Source organism: Phasianus colchicus, chromosome 17, assembly GCF_987193195.1.
Source record: "Phasianus colchicus chromosome 17, bPhaCol1.hap1.1, whole genome shotgun sequence".
Lineage (NCBI taxonomy): Eukaryota > Metazoa > Chordata > Aves > Galliformes > Phasianidae > Phasianus > Phasianus colchicus.
This window is the reverse complement of record NC_143452.1, coordinates 9,317,526-9,340,692: the sequence shown is the minus strand read 5'-3', so window position 1 is coordinate 9,340,692 and position 23,167 is coordinate 9,317,526. Positions and strand designations below refer to the sequence as shown.

Below are 23,167 nucleotides of genomic sequence, written 5' to 3'. Positions count from 1 at the left end.
ATATGGAAGTACTGTTGTTACAATATGAGACTACTGTCGATATGGGCTGGTATTTCTGAGTGAGGTTTACCTGGCGTATGCAGACAATCAGAAGAGAATAATTATAAGTAAAACCCATACTGACAATTAGTGATCCCCATAGAGAGTGATACAAGCTGTTAGCGGATTGTGTGCCTTTGTATGATGTGCAGCCAGCAAAGATGCTGACTTTTTGGCTGTCTTAAGGATTTAATGTATGTAAACGCATTTGCCAGCAAGCATCCCATTGTATCTGTTATAAATAGCATTTGAATAACTACCCTTTTTTAATTGTGAAGGATTAAAGAATGCTTCTTAGCCAAGCCCCCGACTGCTCCAGCTTTTTGGTATGTTAATTTTTCTGCTGGGAGGAGAACTGTTCGTTCTCAGTTCGAAGACTCGGAGTGTAGAGCAAGAATGGTCTGATCGTGGAGCTATTCCGAGTCAAAAATGTGGGATCGTGATATTTTCCACATTTGCCCATTGGTATGAATAGGACCAAGGCTGTAACTATGGATTCAAACCCCGATCAGAGGCTCCAGCTCTGTTCCCTCGCAAAGCAGCTGCAGCTTCCAGACGAGCATTGCTTTGTAGTTGGAGACTTTCTGACTTCCGTGACTCCGTGCCACCCTCTCTGCAGTGCTCCTAGTGGAGCAGGGAAGTCTCCTCGCCAGCACACGCTGTGCCTCGACGAGCCCTGCTGGCGGGTGGCCCCCAGGGGTTCTCGCCAGCTGGCGGCCCTTGGAGCAGCCCGTGGTCGTCCCGGAGCGATGCTGGGGTTGGCGTGGGCCCAGCTCTGGGATTGATGAGCTGTTCCTGGCTCCTCTTTGGTCGTCGCCATTTTGCTCCTCCCTTCGGAGTCCCAGCTGGGTGCAGCCGAGGACCTGGCCCAGTGTCTGGTTTTAGCAACAGGCTGTTTGTCTTTGGTAACGGTGCCTGTTGGTTCTATCCTGAGCAAAGAATAGGACGGCAAGAATGGCTACACGTGTACAGATAAGCTGTAAAAATTCACGATGTTTTAACTGTGAGCGTATTTTGGCTGCTGTTCGTTCAACTGGAACACGATTCTCCAGATGTGATCTGCTGGTTACTGCTGGGATTCACGCCGTTTGTTTAGCCAGCAGCCCAAAGAGGGGAACAGCTGTGAAACACACACTCCGAAAAATTTCAATAGGTCTTTAACCTTCAAAGCCGTTTGTTCTCCAGAGTGACATTTAAAACAATAAACTTTGAAATGCGTGGGCATGAGTAGAAGAGATCTATGGAAAGAAGTTCCCCTCTGGCTGGCAGCTAATGGATTGCAATCCAATTATCCGTGGGTTATTCTCCTTTTTGCATTATGCATAGCACATAATGAATGAACGCTTCCAGAGAAACATAGCTGAGGGCACCAGCAAAGACGACGTTGTATTTGGCATCTGAATGCATTGCTGGCATGAGCCGGAGGTGACCCAGTTGCTCGCAGACCTGGTTGCTAATTGGGCACTGTGAGCACGGCCAGCTTGATGAGTTTAGTTTCCTGTCGTTGCTCTGTGTGTTGTGTGGTTGGTGGCTGCTTGTTTCTCCTCCTCTTGCACAGAGAACAACGCACGTTTGTGTGGGGAAGGTTCACTGAGAAAACGAGTTCTTGGAAATGCTGCTCCCTTTGTGATGTCCATCGTGAGCCTTCAGCCTTTGGGATGAAGAAGGGGATTATTCATTTCCTCTGTGTGTGATGGTCTTATGTGCAGTCATTAAATGCACACCCACACGTTCTGCTTGTTCCAGGTGTGATCTCTTGCTGACTACTTCTGTAGTATTTAATTCCCATTAAACCTTTCTGAGGTGACCTAAGCCTTCTGTATGTCCTATTTATAGCAGTCACTTCATCAGAAGGAAAGCAGGGAGGGAAGGTCTTCAAAGATTTTTTTCCTTCCTAGAAGCACTGCAGCATTTTTTGCTGAAACCAGCCTAGCTCTCAGGGTTGTAGTTACCTCGGGTGTTTAGAACTCACTGAGCAGTCATGCCCATCATCTGGCTCTCACCTGAGTATTTCTATTTCTGCTTTCCCCACTTCCCTTGGCTTCACCACATCCTTCTTCTCATCCCCAGGAGTTTTTGCTGTGCACTCAAATGCAGCTTCCTCAGGGTGGGCTGCAGTATTGGATGGGAGCAATCCGTATTTTTTAGTGAAGGAGTGTCTCTGTATTCTGCATAGAGACTTTGATGTTTGTGCTCTTCAGGAGCTGAAAAGCTGACACTGATGCTACGAGAGACTTTGGATTGAGGAATGCTATAGCATTTCATTTAAGCTGATATGGTACTACTGCATTCTGAAGAAGGTATGTGTATTTCCACACTCTGGAATTTTATTTTACTGCTTCTGGCTCAGGGTGAGAATACAGTTCAGGAAGAGAGCAAGCTGCCTTTATTTGATGTGGGCAATATTTCGAATAGACGGTGCAAAGGAAACATGCATCGTGTTAAGGGAGTCCTGCTCTTTGCTGACATGAATATCCAAGAATAGATTCAGCTTGTTTGATTGGGATCAGACCTTAATCTCCAAACCAGCTGTTAATACGTAGTAGTTAGAATTATCTGAGGTTGGTGAGGTCAGCTGTTTGCTGTGCAATCTTCCAACCTGGATGCATGCACTTGAGTTGGAAGCGTTTGTTGCACCTCCTGTACTGGTGAGAGCTGGAGGGATGCTGAGTGGTAGGAGGGGATGTATCAGCAGACAACCCTTCACTGCCTTCAGAAACCACCCAAAACCACTGCCTGGAACCAGTTGTGTGTGTGCTCAGCATGTGCTCAGAACAGTGTGGTAGGCTGAGTGGTGAATTACTGACTGGTTCTTGACCCAGCTGACAAAGAGGGAGTCCTTAAATACTGTGGGTGTTGAAGTTTCAAAATCTGATTTCAGTAACGCCTGTGGTAAGTTCTTAATTAAAATCTGGTGTGCCCACTGCTCTGACTTGAGTGCAGAAGCACTGTACGGTCTGTTCTGCAGCATGGGGCTCTCTGCATTTAAGTGCTCTTTTGTTTCATCTGTGATCCCAGTCTCTTCTCTATCACTGTTTCCACGCTGCACATATTTTCACTTCTTGCACAGTCAATATCTCCGTGTCTTAAACTGGTACAAACCAAAATAGCAGAAACTTGGAGTCCCCCCATGTTCTCCTTCTCTCCCTTGCTGCTCAGTTCTCCTTGTAGGGATTTAGAGATGAAGGCTGTCATTTATTAAAGCCGTTTGGGGGTTCTTGTATGAGAAGGACATTCCGAGTTGGGTAGCTGATGACAGCGAGTCTGGAAGGCTTCATTCCCATCACAGCAAGGCTGTTCTCCCTTCCTGCCAGGGCTGTTTGGCAGGATGGGGGAACCTGCAGAGCTGACTGCTATGCTCTGTGGTTAATACATAAGCAAGCATTCTTCTGACAAGTGTTCTGGCTCTTCTCATACGGGGGGATACTTGACTTAAATCATGTTTAGGACGTCTTTCACACTCTCTGTTCTCCAGGAAAAGCTGGATGGAATTTCAGTGTCTTAACCCTGTTTGTAAGGCAACCTTTGCTCTGTGTCGTTGGTGATGGTTGAGTGGCTGCCACTTACCACAAGCACTTTGGGTTAAGCAGTGATTGCTGTGCACGGTGTTATGAACGCAGAAGACACTTCAATGAAGCAAACACAAATTTCCCCTGAACTACAGTAAAATACCTCTTGTAGCTAATTATCTGGTTAGCTAAGATAGTAAGATGTGATTCACTAAAAGCCTAAATGGATTATGCAGAAATGGGAGATTGTTGTAAAAGCTGTTGATTGCTTTATAGGCTGTTAATTAGTTAACACAATGATAACAGCTGAGAGGATCAGAAGGATTTGAGTGTCATTCTGTGAATACCTGCATCTCCCAATCTGCTTGCAAATTCTCTCATTCTTGATATGCTTCAGGGATGGGGCTGAGCCAGAAAAGGTAAATAGCAAACCTGAGGTTATCCACATTGCCCTGCCTGGTGTCCTGGCAGTGCTGTGGTGCTTTGTCATGAGGATTTGGGGAGATGTTCTGTAGAGCCACTCTGAATTGATGAGTGCTGACCCCAGGCTACGAATGCGTGAAGGATGTGGGGTCCTCAACGCAGATCCAGACTCCCAGCCTTAAAAGTATGAAGGATTGTTAAATCAGAAGGGAATTCCACCTCCCCCCTTTATGTTTTGCACATTCCAAGCTGGAGGGATGCAAGTGGGAGTGAGGGAGCCCAGCTGCCCACGTACCCAGCAGCTGGGACGGGCTGGCACAGAACAGCTGTGCGGTGGGTCCCTGTGAAAGCACACTTGTTTGTTAAAAGAAATGTGAAGCTCCCTAAGCGAGCACCCTGGGAATAGGGAGAAACAAGAGTTTCTGTGTACGAAGGGCTGAACTCTGCAGGGAGTGCTCTCAATCACTGTGCAAGCCAGGAATTTCCTGGTGCAGCCCTACATGGTGTTCTTTCACCAGCTGAGCTTCAGGCAAAGGCAATGGCTGGAGGAAAACACTGCAGATGAGCCAAGGGTAATTTCTGGGAAAGGGCAGGAGTTTTTCTAAACCAGTTCTCTCGTTGCTTTGTTTGGAGCTGAAGAGTTACAGAAAGGGGAAAAGATAACAGAAGAGGAGTCTTCCACTGTCACATATTCTATCCCATTCAGTGATAAAAGGGGGGTAACAGGACAGAGATCTGATATTTCAGTTTAACTTGAGTTAGACAAAAATACTGTACATTTTCTGCCTAAAATGTAAGAAAGCTTAGTGGGATTTTTTTAAGCATAAAATAACCTATTTTGTAAAATGTGAAATTAAGAAACGTTACGTCTCAAGTTAAAATCAGCCTTACTTGCTGTGCATCTTCCTCTTGAATACTTTGGAGGCTCACTCAGTTGGTTTCCAGCTACCTGCAGTGCACGTATCTCTTTCAAATCTTAATTTTATAAAGGCTGGTTGAAGCCCATTGTAAAAATAATTGTTGAGCTTTTAGAAATGCATAGAGTTCTTGCTTTAAAACGTGACTTCAGATGCTCTGTAGCACCAACAGCACGATGGCATTTCAGAGCCACTTCAAATAAGTGTCCTTAAAAGGCTGTCTTAAACACAGGAATAGCTGTGTGTTCTCTAAATGTGATAATCCAGGCAGAAAAAAAAAAAAATGGTTGTGCTTTGGTAGAAACTAACAGCAAGAAGTGTTTGTCAGTCTTTTGTAATTTGTTATAATGTGCTGGACCATGCGAGGCACCCAATCAATGCACGTTCCCTATAGAAATGTTTCTATTTGCTTAAGTGGGTTAACCCACTTAGCTCTTATTTTATTATCTCATTAGCAATCAAAAAACAACATGTTTTAGGGTTCCAAATCAATGCGGTTGCATGGACAGCCCTTGAAATTTGCCAGAATCCCCTGGACTCCACTAATTCTAATTGAAGTTGGCACAGATTTGAAATGCAGGCAGCGATAAGCTGTTCGAAGTCTTGGAGCACTGTACAGAAAAATGTGAAATGCTTATTATATGAGGTTATTTGATCACGTTTAACCATTTTAGGACAAAGATAATTTTGTTGGGGTCCTAAAAAGTGGTTCCACGTGATGATGCTCGTTCCTCTACAATTCAGCATGTATCGTTGTACGTGAACTTGGGGTGATAAGCAGCAGAACTTGGCTGCAATTCATGGAAACAAGCACTGGAGTCCTTTCAGCCTTTAGTTTTCAATGGGATGAAAATAAATGTTGTAGGTGTAGGGCTGTGCAGGCTGGTGGCTGACTTTGCAGGTGATGGTAGCCCACAGCCATCATCCACATTACTCTTCCTCCTCCCTGCTGTCGTCTCCATTGCTCCCATTGCTGTGGGCATGGCGCAGGCTCTCCCAGGAACCTTCTTCCCTTTGATGTTGATTTCTATTTGCTCGTCTGTGTTACGAATGCACTGATTTGTGTTTTCTGCTTTCAGAGATTTACGTTTCAACCACATCAGGGAGATACAACCTGGGGCCTTCAGGAGGCTGAAGAACCTCAACACGCTGTAAGTCCCACTCGGTGATCCTGCCGTGAGGTTTTTTCTTTGTGACTTATGTTAGCACTAACTGCTGTAATGGCTTAAAGGTGGCCTGGGTTTTACTTAGTTATTTCAGCCAAATTGTACGTATCCAACTAACGTGTTGTGATCATCTCTGCTCTACCCTGGATTGTGTGATCACCCTTTTGAATCAAACGTGCGATTTAATAACTTACATTGTGGCAATTAACCTGTCTTTTAAAAGGAATGATTCCTGATACATCCTCAGGCAGTAGAGCATGCATAGCTTTAGAGTAGCCCATAAAAAGAGTTATGGCCTGGGGTCAAAATGACAGAGGGATGCATTAAGAGCTGCTTCGTTTTCACAGTGCTTCAAACGCATAAACGACATCAGCTGTTCTGCATGATGGTACTGAAGTGAAACTACATCCTTCCAAATGCCAGATTGTCACTGTGCTGTGCCTTAAAATAAACACTAGCACCTACCTTATTGCAGATGGGGATGAGAGGGAAGGCAGTTCCTTTGGTTCTGCATCTCAGCCAGAGCAGGCATGCTCACACCCCAGTGATTTACTAACTGCTTTACTAACAAGTTTCTCCCTCTGCTCAGAGGAAGTAACAGGAGCCTCTGCTGCTTCTTGCTGCCATAAGGGTTTGAAGATAGATATGAGTACATATCTGCATCGTGCAGCCAAGGAGCTAAATCCAAACCAGCTCCCAAATTAGAAACAGAACTGTGTTGAATGTAATTGGCCTGTCAATGCTCAGATCTGATTATTCGAGCTGTAACACTGTGCTAATAGCTATGAGGTTTCCAGGTTTGAGCTCGAGCCTCTCTGTGAAGTGAGCTAGGGAATCTGCATTGCATGGCAGACACGTTTGTGTTTCCTGGGTTCAAATGTCTGTGGTCGTAAACAGCAAGAAAAAAAATCTGTATTTGTTTTTTTCTGTCTGACTTTGGGAGATTTGAACCTGCTCCAATAGAGATGGCAGCGCTGAAAGAAGGAATACCTGGGCAGTAAGTTCAGTCAGCTGTACGAAGCTGTAGAAAGAGTAAGGATAAAGGAGTGCTCTGTCACAGAGACTTGTTTAATTGCTGTGTTTTAAAAATCAGTGCTTGCTAAAGTTTGTTTCACTGCACGCTGGGGATTGACTGGCCAAACCCTGCAGCGTGGCTGCAGGATGCCTGTGCCCCTGCTCACAGGGGAGGAGCTCAACTTGTAGACTGGTGGAAAATGTTATTTCCAGAACTCTGCTTGGCCAGAGTACATGAACAGCCCTCATTAGGATCTCAGACAGCACCATGTGGTACTTAATGACCAAAAATAATAGGAAAGATCCAGAAAATTAATATTGATGTATTTCTCTAATTGAAGATGACCATATTTCTTACCCCATCTGAGCCCAAAATATCGAATGGAAAAAATAGGGCCAGGGTCTGGAAGGCTTTACCTTATCACAAAGTTCTTCTGAGGCATGGTGATTTCCCATCCTGCTCCTCCACTTCTGAAGATCTCCTGAGTCAAGAAAACCAGCTCTTCCAAGTGGTGTCTTTTTGCTTTCTGCCTCCATGTGCTCCTGGGTAGGGACCTCAAGGACAAGACTTCCATGAGCAGATGCAAAAGGAAATAGGATTGAATGTACCTTCCCCTCAACCCCCCATGACTCTGATCTTGTGATGATGGATGCTTGGGCAATAGGAGGGATGTGTTTTGTGCAGGTGGTGGACAGGCTCTCATGCTTTCTCTGAATAGTCTTACAGCTGTTACTAGAGCTAGAATACTGGGCTAGCTGAAGAACACTGCTCTCACAAAGTATGGCATTTTAATATTTCAATTCTGAATATCAGCTGTTTTTATAAATGGAACCTTACCATTTAGATAGCAGCTCCTATGCTCCGTTTTGTTTCCTGCTTTGGTCAGCTAATGGGGAAAATCAGTTATTCTCACACTCAGAAGTTACTGAGTTCCCTATTTGTGAGAGTTAACAGAGACAGTCAGACCCTGTGCTCTTAATGCAAGGTTCTCTCGAGGAACTCTGGTCTGTCTAATTCCACATCAAAACTGACAAGATCTGAAGAATTTGCTGTTGTTTCCTAGATGGTAACCTTTTGCCTCAGGATTTATATAGGTTTTCAAGTGATAAGTTTTTAAAGGTCCCTAAGAGATGTGCTGGGTAAGGTTGGCCAGAATACTTGAAGCACAAGACTTAGAGGACAGAGGAGCTCAGGTTCCATCTGTGGGAGCTCTCAGCTGTCTGCCATGGGATTCTCAGAACTAAATGTTCCTTAAGCAAAAATAAGGCTTTTGAAAGAGCCTTTTCCTGCAGCACTCTGTCCTGGCAGAGGAAGGGCAGTACAGTTGGGTGCATTTTCTGTTTTGTGTCTCCATCCGGGCAGGATGGCTGTGGAATATTCAAGTTTGACGGTTTGTAAACCGCCCTGATTAGGAAACCTTTGTGTCCTGCACTGGAGCAAGGAGATGAGCTGACAGAAGAGAATCCTGTCCTGAGTGCCCATGGGGCTTTTTAAACATCCTGGGTAAAATTCAGACCTTTCCCTCTCTTCCTTCCTTTCCCTGATGCAGGAGGCTTGATAAATTACAGAACACAGAAATTAAAAGCAGTTTGTTTGTGGAGGAACTGCAGTCATTACATGCTTCTGGCAGGGGCCTCGTGATGCAGCAGCATCACGACAAGCAGTTATCTGAAATCCTGCCCTGCTGAGAGCTCACTTGTCAGCTGTCTGCAGCGTTGTGGGCACCGGGGGAATTATTTGGGGCCCAAATTCTTGGAGTTGTAAGTTTTCTCATCCCTTCCTTCTGCTTTTTAGAATCACAGAATGGTTTGAGTTGGAAGGTACCTTTTAAAGGCCCTCTGGTCCAACTCCCCAGCAGTGAACGGGGACACCCACAGCTCCATCAGTGCTCAGACTATTTAGGAAGCATCATGTGAGAGCAAAAGGTGCTTTGGTGAGCTCTGCAACTCTCCTTCAGATGCTGTTTGTGCTCCTCAGTGCCACATCTCCACAGCTCTGGAACACCTCCAGGGATGGTGCCCCCACCACCCCCTGGGCAGCTGTGCCACTGCATCACTGCTTTTTCAAAGAAATTGTTCCTAATATCCAACCTGAGGCTCCCTCGAGAACACAAGTCCCTGTGAGCAGCCCCCATGTCAGAGCTGCCGAATCTTGGAATAAAAGTTTCATTCTCAAATATGGGAAATGGCTATTCCAGATCATTCCGTCAACAAGGGAGAATGTATGGCTCAATGTTAAGCTAGCTTTTTCTCCCCCTTTAAAAATACAGTACACGATGATTTCTGTTAATGGCGGGAGGAAAAAAGTAGCTGTTGTGTCACAATGACTGCAGCATGTGGTTCCTCAAATGAAAAGAGGAAAGGGTAGATGTTCTGAACCTGAATTCTGTACTGTCACATCATTTAACACATGCTTCAAAATAGAAAAATGACTCATTGAATGCAACTTAAGCCTGTGCTTGGCAACCTGGAGACAGGGTGGGGAAGGGAGAGGGAGGGACAGACAGAACATAGAACCTAAAGGAAACTCAATGTGAAATGTTCCCAGAGTGAATACAGGCCAGATCGCTTGGTGCTTGTGTATCTCAAGCTTCCCTGAAGAATTTTCAGGAATAAAACCTGCATGACTGAGTACATCTATTCATTCTGAGCCAAATTCACCAGCTGTCACGGAGGGGAGTGCCACATCATTTTGCTGTCTTGGTAAGCTCCAGGAAATGTACTTCTGATACCTTTAATTCAGCTTATTTTGCTGCAGGGTATGCTTGAGACGTGCATCAATAATGATCTTTCCAGCTTCTGTCTGCCAGAGCATTTATTCCCAGCAGATCTGGTTAGTAGCAGGACTTTGCTTTCAATTCTCCGTAACGTTACCAGGAGTTTGGGCGTTTTGCTATGATTGCAGCTGGGATCAATATCCAGCTCATGCAAATCATGGCCAGGATTTTGCACGCTTCTTTGCCTGAGTGAAGTGCACAGGAGTCCAGGAACAGACAGCTGTCTATGGGCCATCTGAAGCCTTTCTGGGTTCCAGATGTGCTGTCTTGTCCATGGATTTCCCTGGAAGTAGCTCTTTGGAATATATGCAGTGTGATAGACTTCATAAATTATGTCAGTTTTGAGTGTATTCCAGGACATATCCTTCTATTACAATAGGGAATCCTGAGACAGGAAGCAGAGATTGCTTCTTCCATGCGCTCGTTAACCTTTAATCAGGCAGTGAATAATTCTTTTAAGTATCAGACGATGAGATAAGAGGTCAGCATAGCGTGTGCAATTTGAACTTCCAGAGTTGCTCTCATTTGGCTCAGATCACTGTCCTATTCCCGAGACAACAAAATGGGTTTGATCAATGTTTTTCAACAGCACCAAAAGTCAATCAGCCAATGTGCTGCAATTAAATCTATAAATTTCAATCCAGGTCTAAGCTCTCTGTGTTAAAAGGTCGGCTGAGGAGCTCAGGCCATGGTGGAACATGGGATAACCAAGGCCGTCAGTGTGTCTGTCCACAGGGTCTGGTGCTGGCAGTCCTCCTGTTCCCTGTGAAATGTGTGTTGATTGTATGGCAGGGGACAGGTGGGAATGACGTTGGAGCTGGCACCTGCTTATCGGCCCATCCAGCATCCTCAGAAGTGTGGCCAAGGATCAGATAGCAGGGAACAAGCTGCCTTCTTTCTTGTCTGGCTGCAGATGAAAGTGTGCTGAGAGAGCAAGAAAGGGAGCGTGTGCAGTTGGTGCCTGTGTTGTCTTTGTCCTGTGGGTAAATAGACAAAAGCCCTCTCCTGTGCTGCTCTCGAGCAGTTATTTCCAATCCTTGGGTGTTCAATTAACAAATAAACCTCTGGGTTGGTTTTCAGGGGCTGTATTTCCACGCAGCATATTTGGCTGTCAAAGCATGATAGCGTGTTCCAAGAGCTTGACATCATTTTTGCATCCTTATGAGCAAAATTGGGTCATGTAGCCTCAACCATGTGTACAGAGCCATTGCTTCCAGCTGTGCAGAAACTTTCCAGCATGTCTCTGCCTTAACCTCTTCTGGTTGCTTATCCACAGTGCTGACTGTGTGCAGTTTAGCAGTGGCACCCAAGTTTAGGGTAGCTAAATAACTCATCGAGAGACCACTGTGAGGTTTTCTTTCGAAACCTTACTGCTTTGACTTCCAAAAGATGAGGGGGGCTTACGCTCAAGTACCATATGTGCTTTTGGGACCTCTCATGCAACTCCCCACTGAAAACAAGCTGGTGGAGGGTTGGTGTGGCTCAAGATGGCAATTTGTGAAGCTGCCATAACACATCTGTGCTTCTGAGATCTTGCATCCCTGGGGCATCTGATTGTATCTTCATCTTCTTTACCAATGTGCTTTTTTGCATTTCTCCTCACTCCTTCATCTCTTCTCTCCTCCTTTTACCTGTACAAACCCTTCCTTCCAGGAAGGAACCTTTGCTTATAGTACCAGAGGCTGTCTGATGTGCTTTCTACTCTAATTTCTCCATCAAATAGGAGCAGAAAATTGGGCTTTCCTGCTGGGAAATGACTGAGCTGTCTTTTCATGAGCTGTCAGGTGGTGAATTACTTCTGAGGGGCATGTTTATCTCCAAAAAGGGAAGAGAATCAACTTGGAAAATAAGCTCCATGGACAGCCTGAACCATTCTTGCATTGAATTTAACCTGATACCGTAAGGTCTGACAGCTTACAGAGGGAATAGCAGCTTTTCCTTCAACACAGAAAAACAAATCTTTGCAATATGAAGTTGCAACTCTCCTTTTTGTCCACATCTCCAGTTAGAAACTTCAAAACTAAGGTGAATTCCTTCCTCTGAGCCATCAGGCTATGACACCCACTGGTGGCCACAGTAAGTTTTGCTGGATCTGATACAATGGGGAAAGACCCAGAGGGGTGGTGCAGTTAGGCAGCCACAATGTACAGTTAAATCCTGTCCATTAAAGAGCTATTTTTAAGTGATTTATTGAGTTTTTCATGGTGTTTGGCTTGGCAGTGGTTGCAGAAAGAGTTTCTGTAGCATTCAGCTGTGTGGTCACCGCTGTTGTGGTGGTTACAAGGGTGAACTGCCTTTCTGGTCACTGGCATTCATTTGCATCCACAGTCATGGCAACTGCACATAAAAACCAGAGATGCCTGCCAACATGATGCTGTTCATAGATTTTGTATTAAAATCTGGCACAAGGCTCTCTAGATTGAAAGAGGCTGTTTGTGCATAGCAGCAGATACAGGATCTGTAATATTTATTTAGTTTTCATACGTACCAATTTCTATACAAAAGGGATTAAACCAATGCTTTCCATTTAACAAATCCTATAACCCATGCAGTGGCATTTTGATCTGCTTTTGTACAGTTAAAACCTGGCTCTACTCACACAACCGTGCACTCCAAAAACCTGTGCAGCTGTACAGAAACAGCAGCAACGATTGAATTTGGACCTCCCCTCTGCTTCCAGCTGTCTGTCTCCCTCATCCTTTTCCTAGTCTAAATTGGAACTTCTAGGTGAAGACCACTGTGGTGAAAGGTAGGGAAGCATCTTTGAGTGTTGTACATATGAGAAGCACAGGGCGACTCTGGGCAAGAGATGTTCTTGAGTTATCTGCTGTGAACATCCCAGCTTTGGCCTAAAAACCCTTTTAAATCTTAGATTCTGTGCACTTTTCTATGTGTTTTTCTGTGGCCACCCAGAGATAGAAATGCACCGAGTCTCTCACACTGTGATTTCACCAGCTATATTTTTGTTTCTTGCTCTGAACAGGCTGCTGAACAATAATCAGATAAAGCATATCGTGAGAAGATCCTTTGAAGATCTGGAGAACCTGAAGTACCTGTGAGTTGATAGCTCAGTAATCTCTTAACCTCTTTGAAATTTAACAGCTCACTTCTAAAGTTTTCCAGGGAAGGGTGTGCTTTGTGCACTCAGAATTTCTGGATGTTAATGTTGTAGCTGTAAAACACTGCCCTTGAATCCAATCAGAAAGCTCTGCTTTGGATTGAGGTTTGTAGCTGTGTCTTTTTAAATATGGCTGCTGTGTGGTCATTCTGATGCATTTCTCTCTCTCCTTTTGAAAGCTACCTTTATAAAAACGAAATTCAGAGCATCCAGCAACGTGCCTTCCGTGGGCTGCACTCCCTGGAGCAGCTGTAAGTATCCACAATGTGTGTCAGAGCTGAGCTGTCGGCTCATCTAACCCTAATTCTGCACTTCCAGTTGTGGGGTGCACTGAGCAAGGAGTGGGATGTCCAGCTTTGTTGTTTAGCTTTGCAGCATTGCACTGACTGCATCTGTGCACAGCTGGTTCCAGTGTTGATCTGGTTAAGGCAATATGAGGACATTCCTATGACATCCTATATATTCTCTCCCAGCCCCAGACTGCTGGAGCATAGGAAGAGCTCAGCTGTGCTTCTGAATACTTCTGCATCCACGGGCCTTCCAATGGGAGGGAAATACAGACCTGTTTGGTGGCTTGAAAAAGAGTGCAGCTGCCCTCCTGTGTTTGCTGTGGCTCCTGGAGCACAGTGTAAGGTCTGGCTGCTCTCTTCAATTGAGAGCAGTGGTTGTGTTTCTCTTTTGTTGGAAGCAAATGGGTGAAATGCAAGCTGAGAGCTCGGGTTGGAGTATTTAAGAAAACCACCAGGAAGGTGATGCCTGCATGCATTAAAGCATGTGGAAATTCCAATGGGGAGAAGATGATGGAGGCAAAGAAGCTAAGTGATGGCCTTCCCTCCAAGCTACATAGCACTCTGTGATGAAAGGAGCTTCGTGTGCTCTGCTGGCAGCTGGAGACTGACATTCCTGCACTCCTTAATTGCTCTCCTTCTGCTTATTGCAAGTCTGCATCATTTGTTCTAAGTAGTTTTGTTTTTTGACTGTTAGTGCTCCATGCTCAAGGTGAGATGGAAAGGCTGAGTTCTGAGACTCTTCTGCGTCTTACTAAACTGGGATTTGGTTTTTCATGCAGGTGTCGTGATGTGTTACGTGCATGTAGGTAAATGTGTGTGCTGGAAGGAATGTAAGCATGGGTGTTTTAAGTGCAGGCATTATTTGCATCATTGGAGAACAGACAGCAAAGGTGAAACCACTAATTCCTGGATTGTCCCAGATGACAGTTTGTAGGGCTCGAATTGTGACTAGCAATTTTCCTACAAAAGGAGTAGAATTCAGCTTGTTCTGCAGGCTGACAGCAAAAGTGGAGGGAGAATAGTGGGAAGTTCCAGCAAGCTTAACACTAGCTGTGCTCCCATCCTGGCGTAAGGGATGGGTTTATGGGTTTCCTTCATCCAGCTCTTCAGTGATGCCAGGGACAAAACATAGGAAGCGGATCCTGGCTGGGCTGTGCTTCCAGAGATGGTGCTGGCCATAGTGATACTTTAACAATGGGCGTTCCAGACTTGATGTCATGCATAAAAGGAAAAAAAACAACAAAACCACAAAACCAACAAACAACCCTCTGAAAGGCCCATCTGTTTTCAATCTCTCAGGCAGGCATGGTTCCAGAAGAATTAGCTTTGCTCAAATCCTGCTCCATTTTCCTGTACCCTACAGGCCAGCTTTTCAAAGAGAATATAACCCAGTTGATAGACAGTGTCAGGTGTTTTCCTCAAGGTCCAAAGCAATGACAGCAGATATCTCAAACTTACTGTAGCACATGCATTTCCCTCTCCCCACGCTTGCTCCCCACCGCAGGATCTGAGTCGGTGTGCCTTGGTTCATGCTCTGATAGCAAACCATGCATTGTGACTCCTTCCATTACAGATCAAACAGCCATGTGGAGGCTGAGGCAATTATTTCTTAATGCGGTCAGCTACAATAGCAGAACGAGTATTTGTAGATCCATGATTAATCAGTTTCCACTGTGAAATTTATGCCTGTGTAAAATCAGGGGGGAGAGTTTTGGCATTGTTCAGAGTGCACTGAAATGCCTCTAAGGGTCAGGAACATTTCAGTTATGTGAGTAATGTCACAGCAGATGGGAAGAGGGAATCTCGGCTCTCTTGGTGTGTTGCTGCAGACCTCAGGTTTCCTTCCCTGGTGGCAGGAGGTGACGTGGGACAGTGCAAGAGATCTCCTACACCTGTGGAGCAGCAGGTCGCTTGGGATTTTAGCTGGACTAGCAATACTAACCTTCATTAACAAGAGCAGGGCTGTTTACATTGATGTTCCATTTAAATCATGGTGTTCCAGCTGACTGCATCCCTGTTTTTTTTCTGTCTGCAGAAGCTGCATGGCCTGATGGCAGCAGGTTCTCTTGATGTTTCTGTTCTCACTGGGTAGACTCACTTGCTGGGAACTCCTGTTATCATTGCAGAGAAATGTGGGCTGGAAGAGACCTCTGGGTGTCCTCAGTCTGTCTTCCAGCTTCAAGCAGGACCAATTTCAGTTTTATCAGGTTGTTCAGGGCCTTCTAGCAAACTCATGACCCCTCAGAAAGGCTGATAAGTGCTTTATAACATGGCAATGTATTCCACCCCAACAATCCAAGGGGAAGGCATAAGGCAAGGTTGCAAAGTTGCAGTTATGGTGGCTGGATGGGGAGCTGCAGGCTGCCTGTGGGAGCAGCTTTGTCCTCACACCTAACAATGCAACAGGTTCATAGTGGTGGTTGTAGCAGAAGGGCAAATCCGACCTGCTCAGTGTTTGCTGGAGTTTGTAAAGAGTGGGAGTAAATCATTTGGTATAGGGGAAATACAGTGCTGGTTATTTGTATGGGAAAGTTAGAGACAGTGAAAAACAGGTTGGCTTCTGAACAGCATCTGCTCTGAGATGTGTGGTGACTGATTAGAGGATGTTGGTGCAGTGATTTGGAAAGATCTTCTGTCATTTAAATTGAGATCTGTAACCTTGTCCTTTGTGGTTTTCTGTGGCAGCTACCTGCATTTCAACAACCTGGAAACCCTGGAGCCAGAGACGTTCAGTGACCTGCCCAAACTTGAAAGGCTGTAAGTAAAGATGTGACCTTTCATGTGAGCACGGGGAGAGAAGGGGAAATAAACCTTTATTTGAAGCAAAGTGTGGTGATCTCCAAAATGGAGAGAAATGGAAAAAGCATCCTTAAAGATGCAGATTTTATGCACTTGCAAGGTAGGATGGTTAATGAGATTGGGAAGGGTTTTCTCGCCTTGTGTTATGTTTCCATTTGAGTAGGGGTAAATCTGTAGAAAGTCAATTTTATTCCAGCTGTAAGGTCAGCATTAGTCACTGCTGGGCAGTGTGGACAAAGTCACAAGGAAGTCTAACAAGAAAAATATGCATCCTACTTGAAAGCAGTGAGGAATCAAGGTCTCGTGTCTCTTACTCTCTAGTGCTGCTTGTAGTGACAGTATAGCCATCAGGAAAGGGACACACACAGATTCCTGCTCCATAGTGAAACCTACAGACACTTCTTTACTGCATGCAAACATGCATCCATGCATGGGGGAAAAACAAAGCTAGGAGATCCAGACACCCTCAGGACAAGTCAGACCTGGATCAATCTGCCATGGCTGATCTCAGCCTCTGTGTTTGATCCAACAGAAATTCTGGATTTAAAGTTCAGAGGAAGGTTTGTAAGCATCCAAGCTGGGCAACTGGACTGAATGTGCCTGTGCACGTGTGTGTGCAGACAGCTGTGTGCAAGCACACTGCTTTTGTATTTCTTTTCTGGTCCGCCATCTACTGCAATGAATTTTTACCTTTTGTAGATGGTCTTTTGTGAATGTGAGATGTAATGAATAACTAAATTTTCTCTTTTAAGGAGGGTTAATTGTTCCATCCTGGTTGCCACTGCTGTGTTTCAGTGCAATCAGTGTTTTGTTTTTTTTAACTGGAGAGTCTGAATTGGATCTGCTCATGGAGTTGGCTTAGTGACACTGAGTCTGAAGGTTGTCTGCTCTTGCTGGAGCCTTGCTCCAGTGCCTGCCCCATACAGCTTCCATCTCTTGTGCAGGGGGAGAAGGAGGTCTCTTCTAAACTAGAGCTGACCCAGGTGCAGAAATCACAGGGTGGGTCCAATCCACAGGGATTTTGTGCCCTTTCTCCTCCCTTTGCAGAGCACGAAGCAGATTAACTTGAAGGTTCCAGTTTAAATCTGTGACATCACGCCTTGAGTCACCATTTCCAGTACACACCCTCCCTCTGCTTTGGTGTGCTGCTCTGCACTCACAGACAAACCAGATCTCTGTAGGTCATGGAGACAAACACAGTAAATGTAAAAAGTGAGCTCCATCTTGGTGAGCAGCCTTTGTACTTAAGCTGAGTTTTGACCCGGGATGTTACCATCTGCAGTACAAATACTGAATAATGTTTTGGCATGGGTTCTTCCATTGCAGATTCTTGCACAACAACAAAATTTCCAGGATTCATCCAGGGACATTCTCTCAACTGGAATCCCTCAAACGACTGTAAGTGAAAAACATTGCCTGCAAAGAGCATTTGTTTATCTTTGATCAGATGGCCAGGACCTGAGGAAAAATGTGCCTGGTTGGCAAAGCTCTCAGTTGTTGCACTTCTAAGGCCACTGTTAAGTTTATAAAACAGTTTTGGTTGGATGCAAGAGCTGATTTAACCAGTTAGTAGTTACTTCACACTGGTGTCTAATTAAAGTCTAGCTCTAATCATCTTACAGCTCGCTAATGCCCCAGGAATGAGCATTCCTGAAAAGTCATCCCAACCCTCTGCAGCCCTACGTGCTCTGATCCCATAAAACATCCTGCAGAAACGTGGGATGTCGAGGCCACACGTGGGATCTCAGTCACGTCTTCACATTTGTCCTAACATGGAAGGAAAAAAAAACGTGCTCAGAGGAGTGCCACAGGTCTTGGTTCCCATCCCCTGAGGGAAAGCCCTGCTGTGTTATTCCCATGTAACCTGACAGTCTCTTAATCTTGCATTTTGATTGCTTATAACCCTTAGTACTTAGATTTGTTTGTCTTTTATGATCTGTGGAAATAAGTTCTAAGATGCATTTCTTTGGAAGGGAGAATAAAGCAACAAGAAACACACAGAATTTCGGTGTTTTACCATGATTTTAAACTGCAAGAAAATAATGTGCTTCTCACTATCTCACCACAGCCCTCTGTGATTTCTGCAAGCAGGTAGAATGCTTCATTTTTTGAACAGAGAACAGCTCATGAAATGTTGTCTGCACATGTCAGAGCAAAAGATGTAGTGTCTATAAAAAGCTCTATCGTGGCCTCGTGTGAAATCTCACTTTCTCAGATGTTTGTCCATTAAAACATTAGGTCTTTCCCCCACGTATTTATATGGCTAAGACCCATCTACTATAAAACTGTCTGGGGATGGAGACATAAACTAATCCCCCAGCAGCCTCTTTATCCTTGCACGTAACCCTGCACGTCGTAATGAGGTCAGTGGGAGGAAAGGCGTGGGTGCAGCTGGAGGTCACCAGTGCTCCCATTCGACATGTGCTGCAGCAATAAAAGTTCTTACAGCGCTGCAGAAATGCTACAACCTCTAGGATAAGATCGATCCCATGCACACTGAAATCATGGAGGTGTTTTTGCTGATTTCGGTGTATTCCAGTAATGGCTTATGCAGGGGGATGCTGTTATTCCCATGTGTTCACTTGGATGCATTGCATCTTGCAGGCTATCTGGTTGGTGAAAAAAAGGGGGACTTTATAACGCATGTTGTGCTTTGTGCTCCTGCAAACGAACTGCAGGATTGGATTTTAGCACTGGGGCAGTTAGGTGTGCAACGCTATGCGTAATCAGGTTAAATAGAATGATTTTCATTTGAAACTGGGATAGCTGATAGACGAAAGATTGTCAGCTAAATCACTCTGACTTGGTTGAGCACCTTATCTAAATGTTGTGGGAATGAACTATCTCAGATTCTGCTTTGGGATACGATCAAATGCCAGGCAGAGCAGGCAATTGGGAAGCTGGGGGCTGACGCGCTTTCCCCTGCTCTTGCAGGCGGCTGGATTCCAATGCACTGCTCTGTGACTGTGACCTGCTGTGGCTGGCTGAGCTGCTGCAGAAATACGCCGAGCTGGGCAGCATCCAGACTGCAGCCACCTGCGAGGCCCCGCGGGAGCTGCACGGTCGCTCCATCGTCACCCTGACTGCCCAGGAGTTCAACTGTGGTGAGTGGGATGCAAAAACCCCTTGGACCCAGGGCTGGGTTCTGAGCTTGGAATTGCTTTGTCCCTCCAGAAGTGCTGGTGAGCGGTGGGCTGACCGTGAGCCAGCGGTGTGCTCAGGTGGCCAAGAAGGCCAATGGTCTGGCTTGTATCAGAAGCAAGTGCAGCCTTGCATAGGGTTGAATTGGCACAGATGGGCTCGTGACCTCTAGCGCATGGGAGGAACTTTTCTGTTCTGTTCTGTCTGGAGACAGCAGCTGGAACAGGCCTGCTGCCATGGACTGTGCTGCACCATGAGCCATTCCTGCCACTATTGGAAATTTGTCCTGCTTTAGGCATGGGCGCACAGTGGGATGCCTGTCAAATCAGCCAGAGCACCTGTGGTGGGAACATTTTGCTGGCATTAGGCTATTACGCTGGTTTTGTGCCAGCTGAGGGAAGACAAATGATGCATAATGCAGCATAAAGCCCTAATGATGCAAAGAGCTGATATCTGAGTCAGGATGGAGCCTGCTGGCATGAAGCTGACCCACCACTTCTTAGCAGATGTCAGCCAGCAGTGCAGGTTTGTACTGGATCAGCATTTTGTGTCACGGCGCTTTTGGTCCCACATCAGCATCCTGGAGGTTGGTCACCAACTTGCAGGCTGAAGAATAAGGGCACAGGCCTTTCACTGAGCAAGATGGCAGGTTCTCTCTTAATCTTCTGAATAATCCAGCTGTTTTCACTGGATTACAGGTCAGCATAGAGATTATTACACAAGTAAGTATTCTGCTGAAATGAGATCAAGTGCTTTAGACAACGTGCCTAAATTCCTTCCTATTTTAGCACATCCCTTGAATGTGTTTGGCTTGCTCAGTGCATGAGTACATCTTAAAATGAAGCACGTAGTGAAAACCTCAGTTGAATAGGGTTGGCTCTATTCAGGGACATAATGAATGAAATTCTGTCAAAAGGGAAGCAGCGTGATTTGCAGAGAGCTGGCACTGTTCGGATGGAGCCAGCAGTCACTGGGAGCTGTGGGCTGCCAAGGGCATGAAAACGACCCGTGTGAGGATGCCACCAACTCTTTGCTTGTTCTGGGGAGCCAGGGGCCAACTCTTGATGAAGCAGCATACAGGGAGATTTTGTGCCCTGTGTGCCTGGGCTGAGCAGGAGGCAGCCACTGGCAATCAGAATGGCCACACCAATCCTCGATGGTACTTGGGCTTGGGGAGCTGTTCCACTGCTGGCATTGTTTGTTTTGCTGATGCTGGTACGGGGTGTTGGGCTGGGTGCTGGTGTGCTCTGCCAGGGGCTGGTTGCACTGGAGGTGGTTTTGTGCTACTGGCTTGTGTTAAAATGGTCTTTTGCAGAGAGGCCTCGCATCACCTCAGAGCCCCACGACGTCGATGTCCTCTTGGGAAACACGGTTTATTTCACATGCAGGGCAGAAGGCAACCCAAAGCCTGCGATTATTTGGCTCCACAACAAGTAAGTGCCATACAGTGAGCCCAGGGGTAGCAAACATTCCTACCAAGCACTGAACTTTTCAGTGACTGCTGCGATTACAAAGGCTGTTTCACGCAGTGTTAAAGATACAGGAACAATATTCCATGGGTTGCATTTACCTTCTTTTTAATGGTATTCTCTGATGAGCATGTAACCCAAGTTATCTGTATTTAAGACGTACAGGTGTGTTGCAGTGAATTCCAAGAGTTTATAGCTCTCCTGTAAACACGCTCTGCAGGCTGAAAGCAATTGTCTTCTGATTAAAAAAAAAAAAAAAAAGTATTTCATGTTGCTCTCAGCCACCATATTTGCCATTTATTAACTGCTGAAATGCTTCTTGTATCTGGATTTTTTCTCGCTGAAGGACCAGCGTGATGGGTGTGTGCTTTTCTATTGAGGGGAAAATTACTGTGCTCCACTGAAAGACAGACCTTGCAAAGCAGTGAATAGATGAATGTTCTGTACAGCAATGCTGAAAAAATATATGCCTATGCTAGATGCCAGAACATTTCTGAGCAGTGCTACACAACATTCAGTGTTCAAGCAGTTACCCACTGAGGAAGCAAAGTTCCTGAGCTGCTTTATGAGCTCCTTGTCTGAGGGAGTCTCAATAAGGGGCTGGTTATTAATAAAAATGATCAATGTGTGCTCCTTCAGTTAACTCCCCACTAGGCAAAGTTTCAGCACAGAGCAAAAGTTTACGTCTGAGTTAAGTCCCCCTGGAAGGAAGATTTTGTTGGGGAAATGCTGGCAGGCTCCCAAAGATAGCATTGTAAGAGGGATAATGATAATAAATGTTCAGCAAATGAGGTATGACTACAGTGAAGAGACATCAGAGGAATTAAATAAAGGCCCAGCAAGCATGTTAGTTTGCATAGTGGATTCAGCCTTTGTCCTGGTGGGAGTGAGGTCGCCTCTCTCTTCTCAATCATTTGCAGCCATCCAGGACTCCTTCATGCTGGGACAAATGGGGTGTTGCAGTGAGACCTGCTGCTGCGGGCTGGGCTCTGGGGACTGGAGCCACTGCAGAATAAGGAAAGATGCTTTGCAGCTCTTACATCCCAGACTGGAATCCAGGCTGTGGTGGGGCCCCATGGTGCCTTTCTCAGAGGTTTTTTGTCTCCTCTAAGGCTCTTGGGCCCACTTAAATAGAAATGGCTGCACACAGTAACAATATGCATTTGTTATTATATTTACATTTAGTAAATAATAGGAGCAAGCTTTCTAAGCTCAGATGCATGGCAGTAGCAATGATGCTATTGCGTGGGAACAGCATGCTCTCCTGATGGACTGTAAATGTCGCACATAGTCAGCAATGAGAGAGAAAATAGCTCATCCCATCCAGGGAGTAAATCAGAGCTGGAGTTCAGTGCTCTAAATCATAACCCTTGCTATAAATGTCACGAAGTCTCAAAGCAGTGTCAAGGAACACCGATTTAATCTAATTCATGCGAAGCCCCCTGGCATCTTGTGGGAAGAACACTTCAGCTTTCCCCCTTCCGACTTTGCCTGTCTGTGGCTGTTTTTCAGTAATGAGATTGACATGAAAGATGACAATCGCTTGAACCTGCTGCAAGATGGCACCCTGATGATCCAGAATACCAAGGAGTCAGACAAAGGTGTCTACCAGTGCATGGCCAAGAACATCGCTGGGGAGGTCAAGACCCAAGAAGTCGTCCTGCGCTATTTTGGCACCCCATGTAATTGAGCCTTGGGTACCCCTTTGATGGGTTGGGAGTGTGGTTGGGGCTAGAAGTGGAGCTGATCACTAAATCCTTACTTTATATGCGCCAAGTAGTTTTTGGTGTGCTGGGGAATAGAGTGGCTAATAGTATAATGCCATCTTCGTTCGTTCATGGGAATTGGAAATTGAGAGGTTGGAGATTGGAGGTGATTTGGGAGCAGAGAGGAAATTTAGAGGCTGTGAAGAATTCTACAAAGTGATGGGGACACGGGGGTGGGGAAACATCAGCAGCAGGGTATGGGGAGGTTGTGTGAAAGAAGAGGGGCTGGGGGCAATGCTGAGGATTTGGAGGTCAGGGAAGAGCTAGATGGATGCTAGCTGGGCTGCATGAAGAGTCTGAGCAATTTCTGTCCATAAGCAAGCAGGCAGCAGGGCTCCTGGTTTCTGAAGCACTCATTTCCTTCCAGCCAAGCCCACTTTTGTGATCCAGCCGCAGAACACTGAAGTGCTGGTTGGGGAAAGCGTCACCTTGGAGTGTGGGGTCTCTGGGCATCCCCACCCTCGCGTCACCTGGACACTTGGCACAGGCTCTCCTTTACCACAGGATCCCCGCTTCACCATCACCAGCTCTGGAGGACTCTTCATCCAGAACGTCACCTTCTTGGACCAGGGACAGTACAACTGCAATGCCAGCAATACTGAGGGATCCATCCGGGCGACGGCGAGGATCATAGTGCAAGGTGGGGAGCCCCAGGCTGGTGCTGTTTCTGGGGTGAAGTGCTGAGTGTGTTTAACCCCTGTGCATCAAAACTAGTTAATTTTCATGCTCCTATCTGAGA

At 45.8% G+C, this 23,167-nt stretch overlaps 1 protein-coding gene across 1 annotated transcript in view; it reads left to right on the top strand.

Moving 5' to 3' along the window:
- Positions 1 to 23,167, top strand: part of LOC116226775 (peroxidasin homolog) — a 45,084-nt gene that overhangs the window by 5,365 nt on the left and 16,552 nt on the right. Inside the window, exons 3-11 of the mRNA XM_090151907.1 lie at positions 5,968 to 6,039; positions 12,829 to 12,900; positions 13,143 to 13,214; positions 15,939 to 16,010; positions 17,379 to 17,450; positions 18,987 to 19,156; positions 20,509 to 20,626; positions 22,175 to 22,344; positions 22,796 to 23,068. Of these exons, the coding sequence (XP_090008033.1) occupies positions 5,968 to 6,039; positions 12,829 to 12,900; positions 13,143 to 13,214; positions 15,939 to 16,010; positions 17,379 to 17,450; positions 18,987 to 19,156; positions 20,509 to 20,626; positions 22,175 to 22,344; positions 22,796 to 23,068 (1,091 nt within the window). The remainder of the gene's footprint in view (positions 1 to 5,967; positions 6,040 to 12,828; positions 12,901 to 13,142; positions 13,215 to 15,938; positions 16,011 to 17,378; positions 17,451 to 18,986; positions 19,157 to 20,508; positions 20,627 to 22,174; positions 22,345 to 22,795; positions 23,069 to 23,167) is intronic.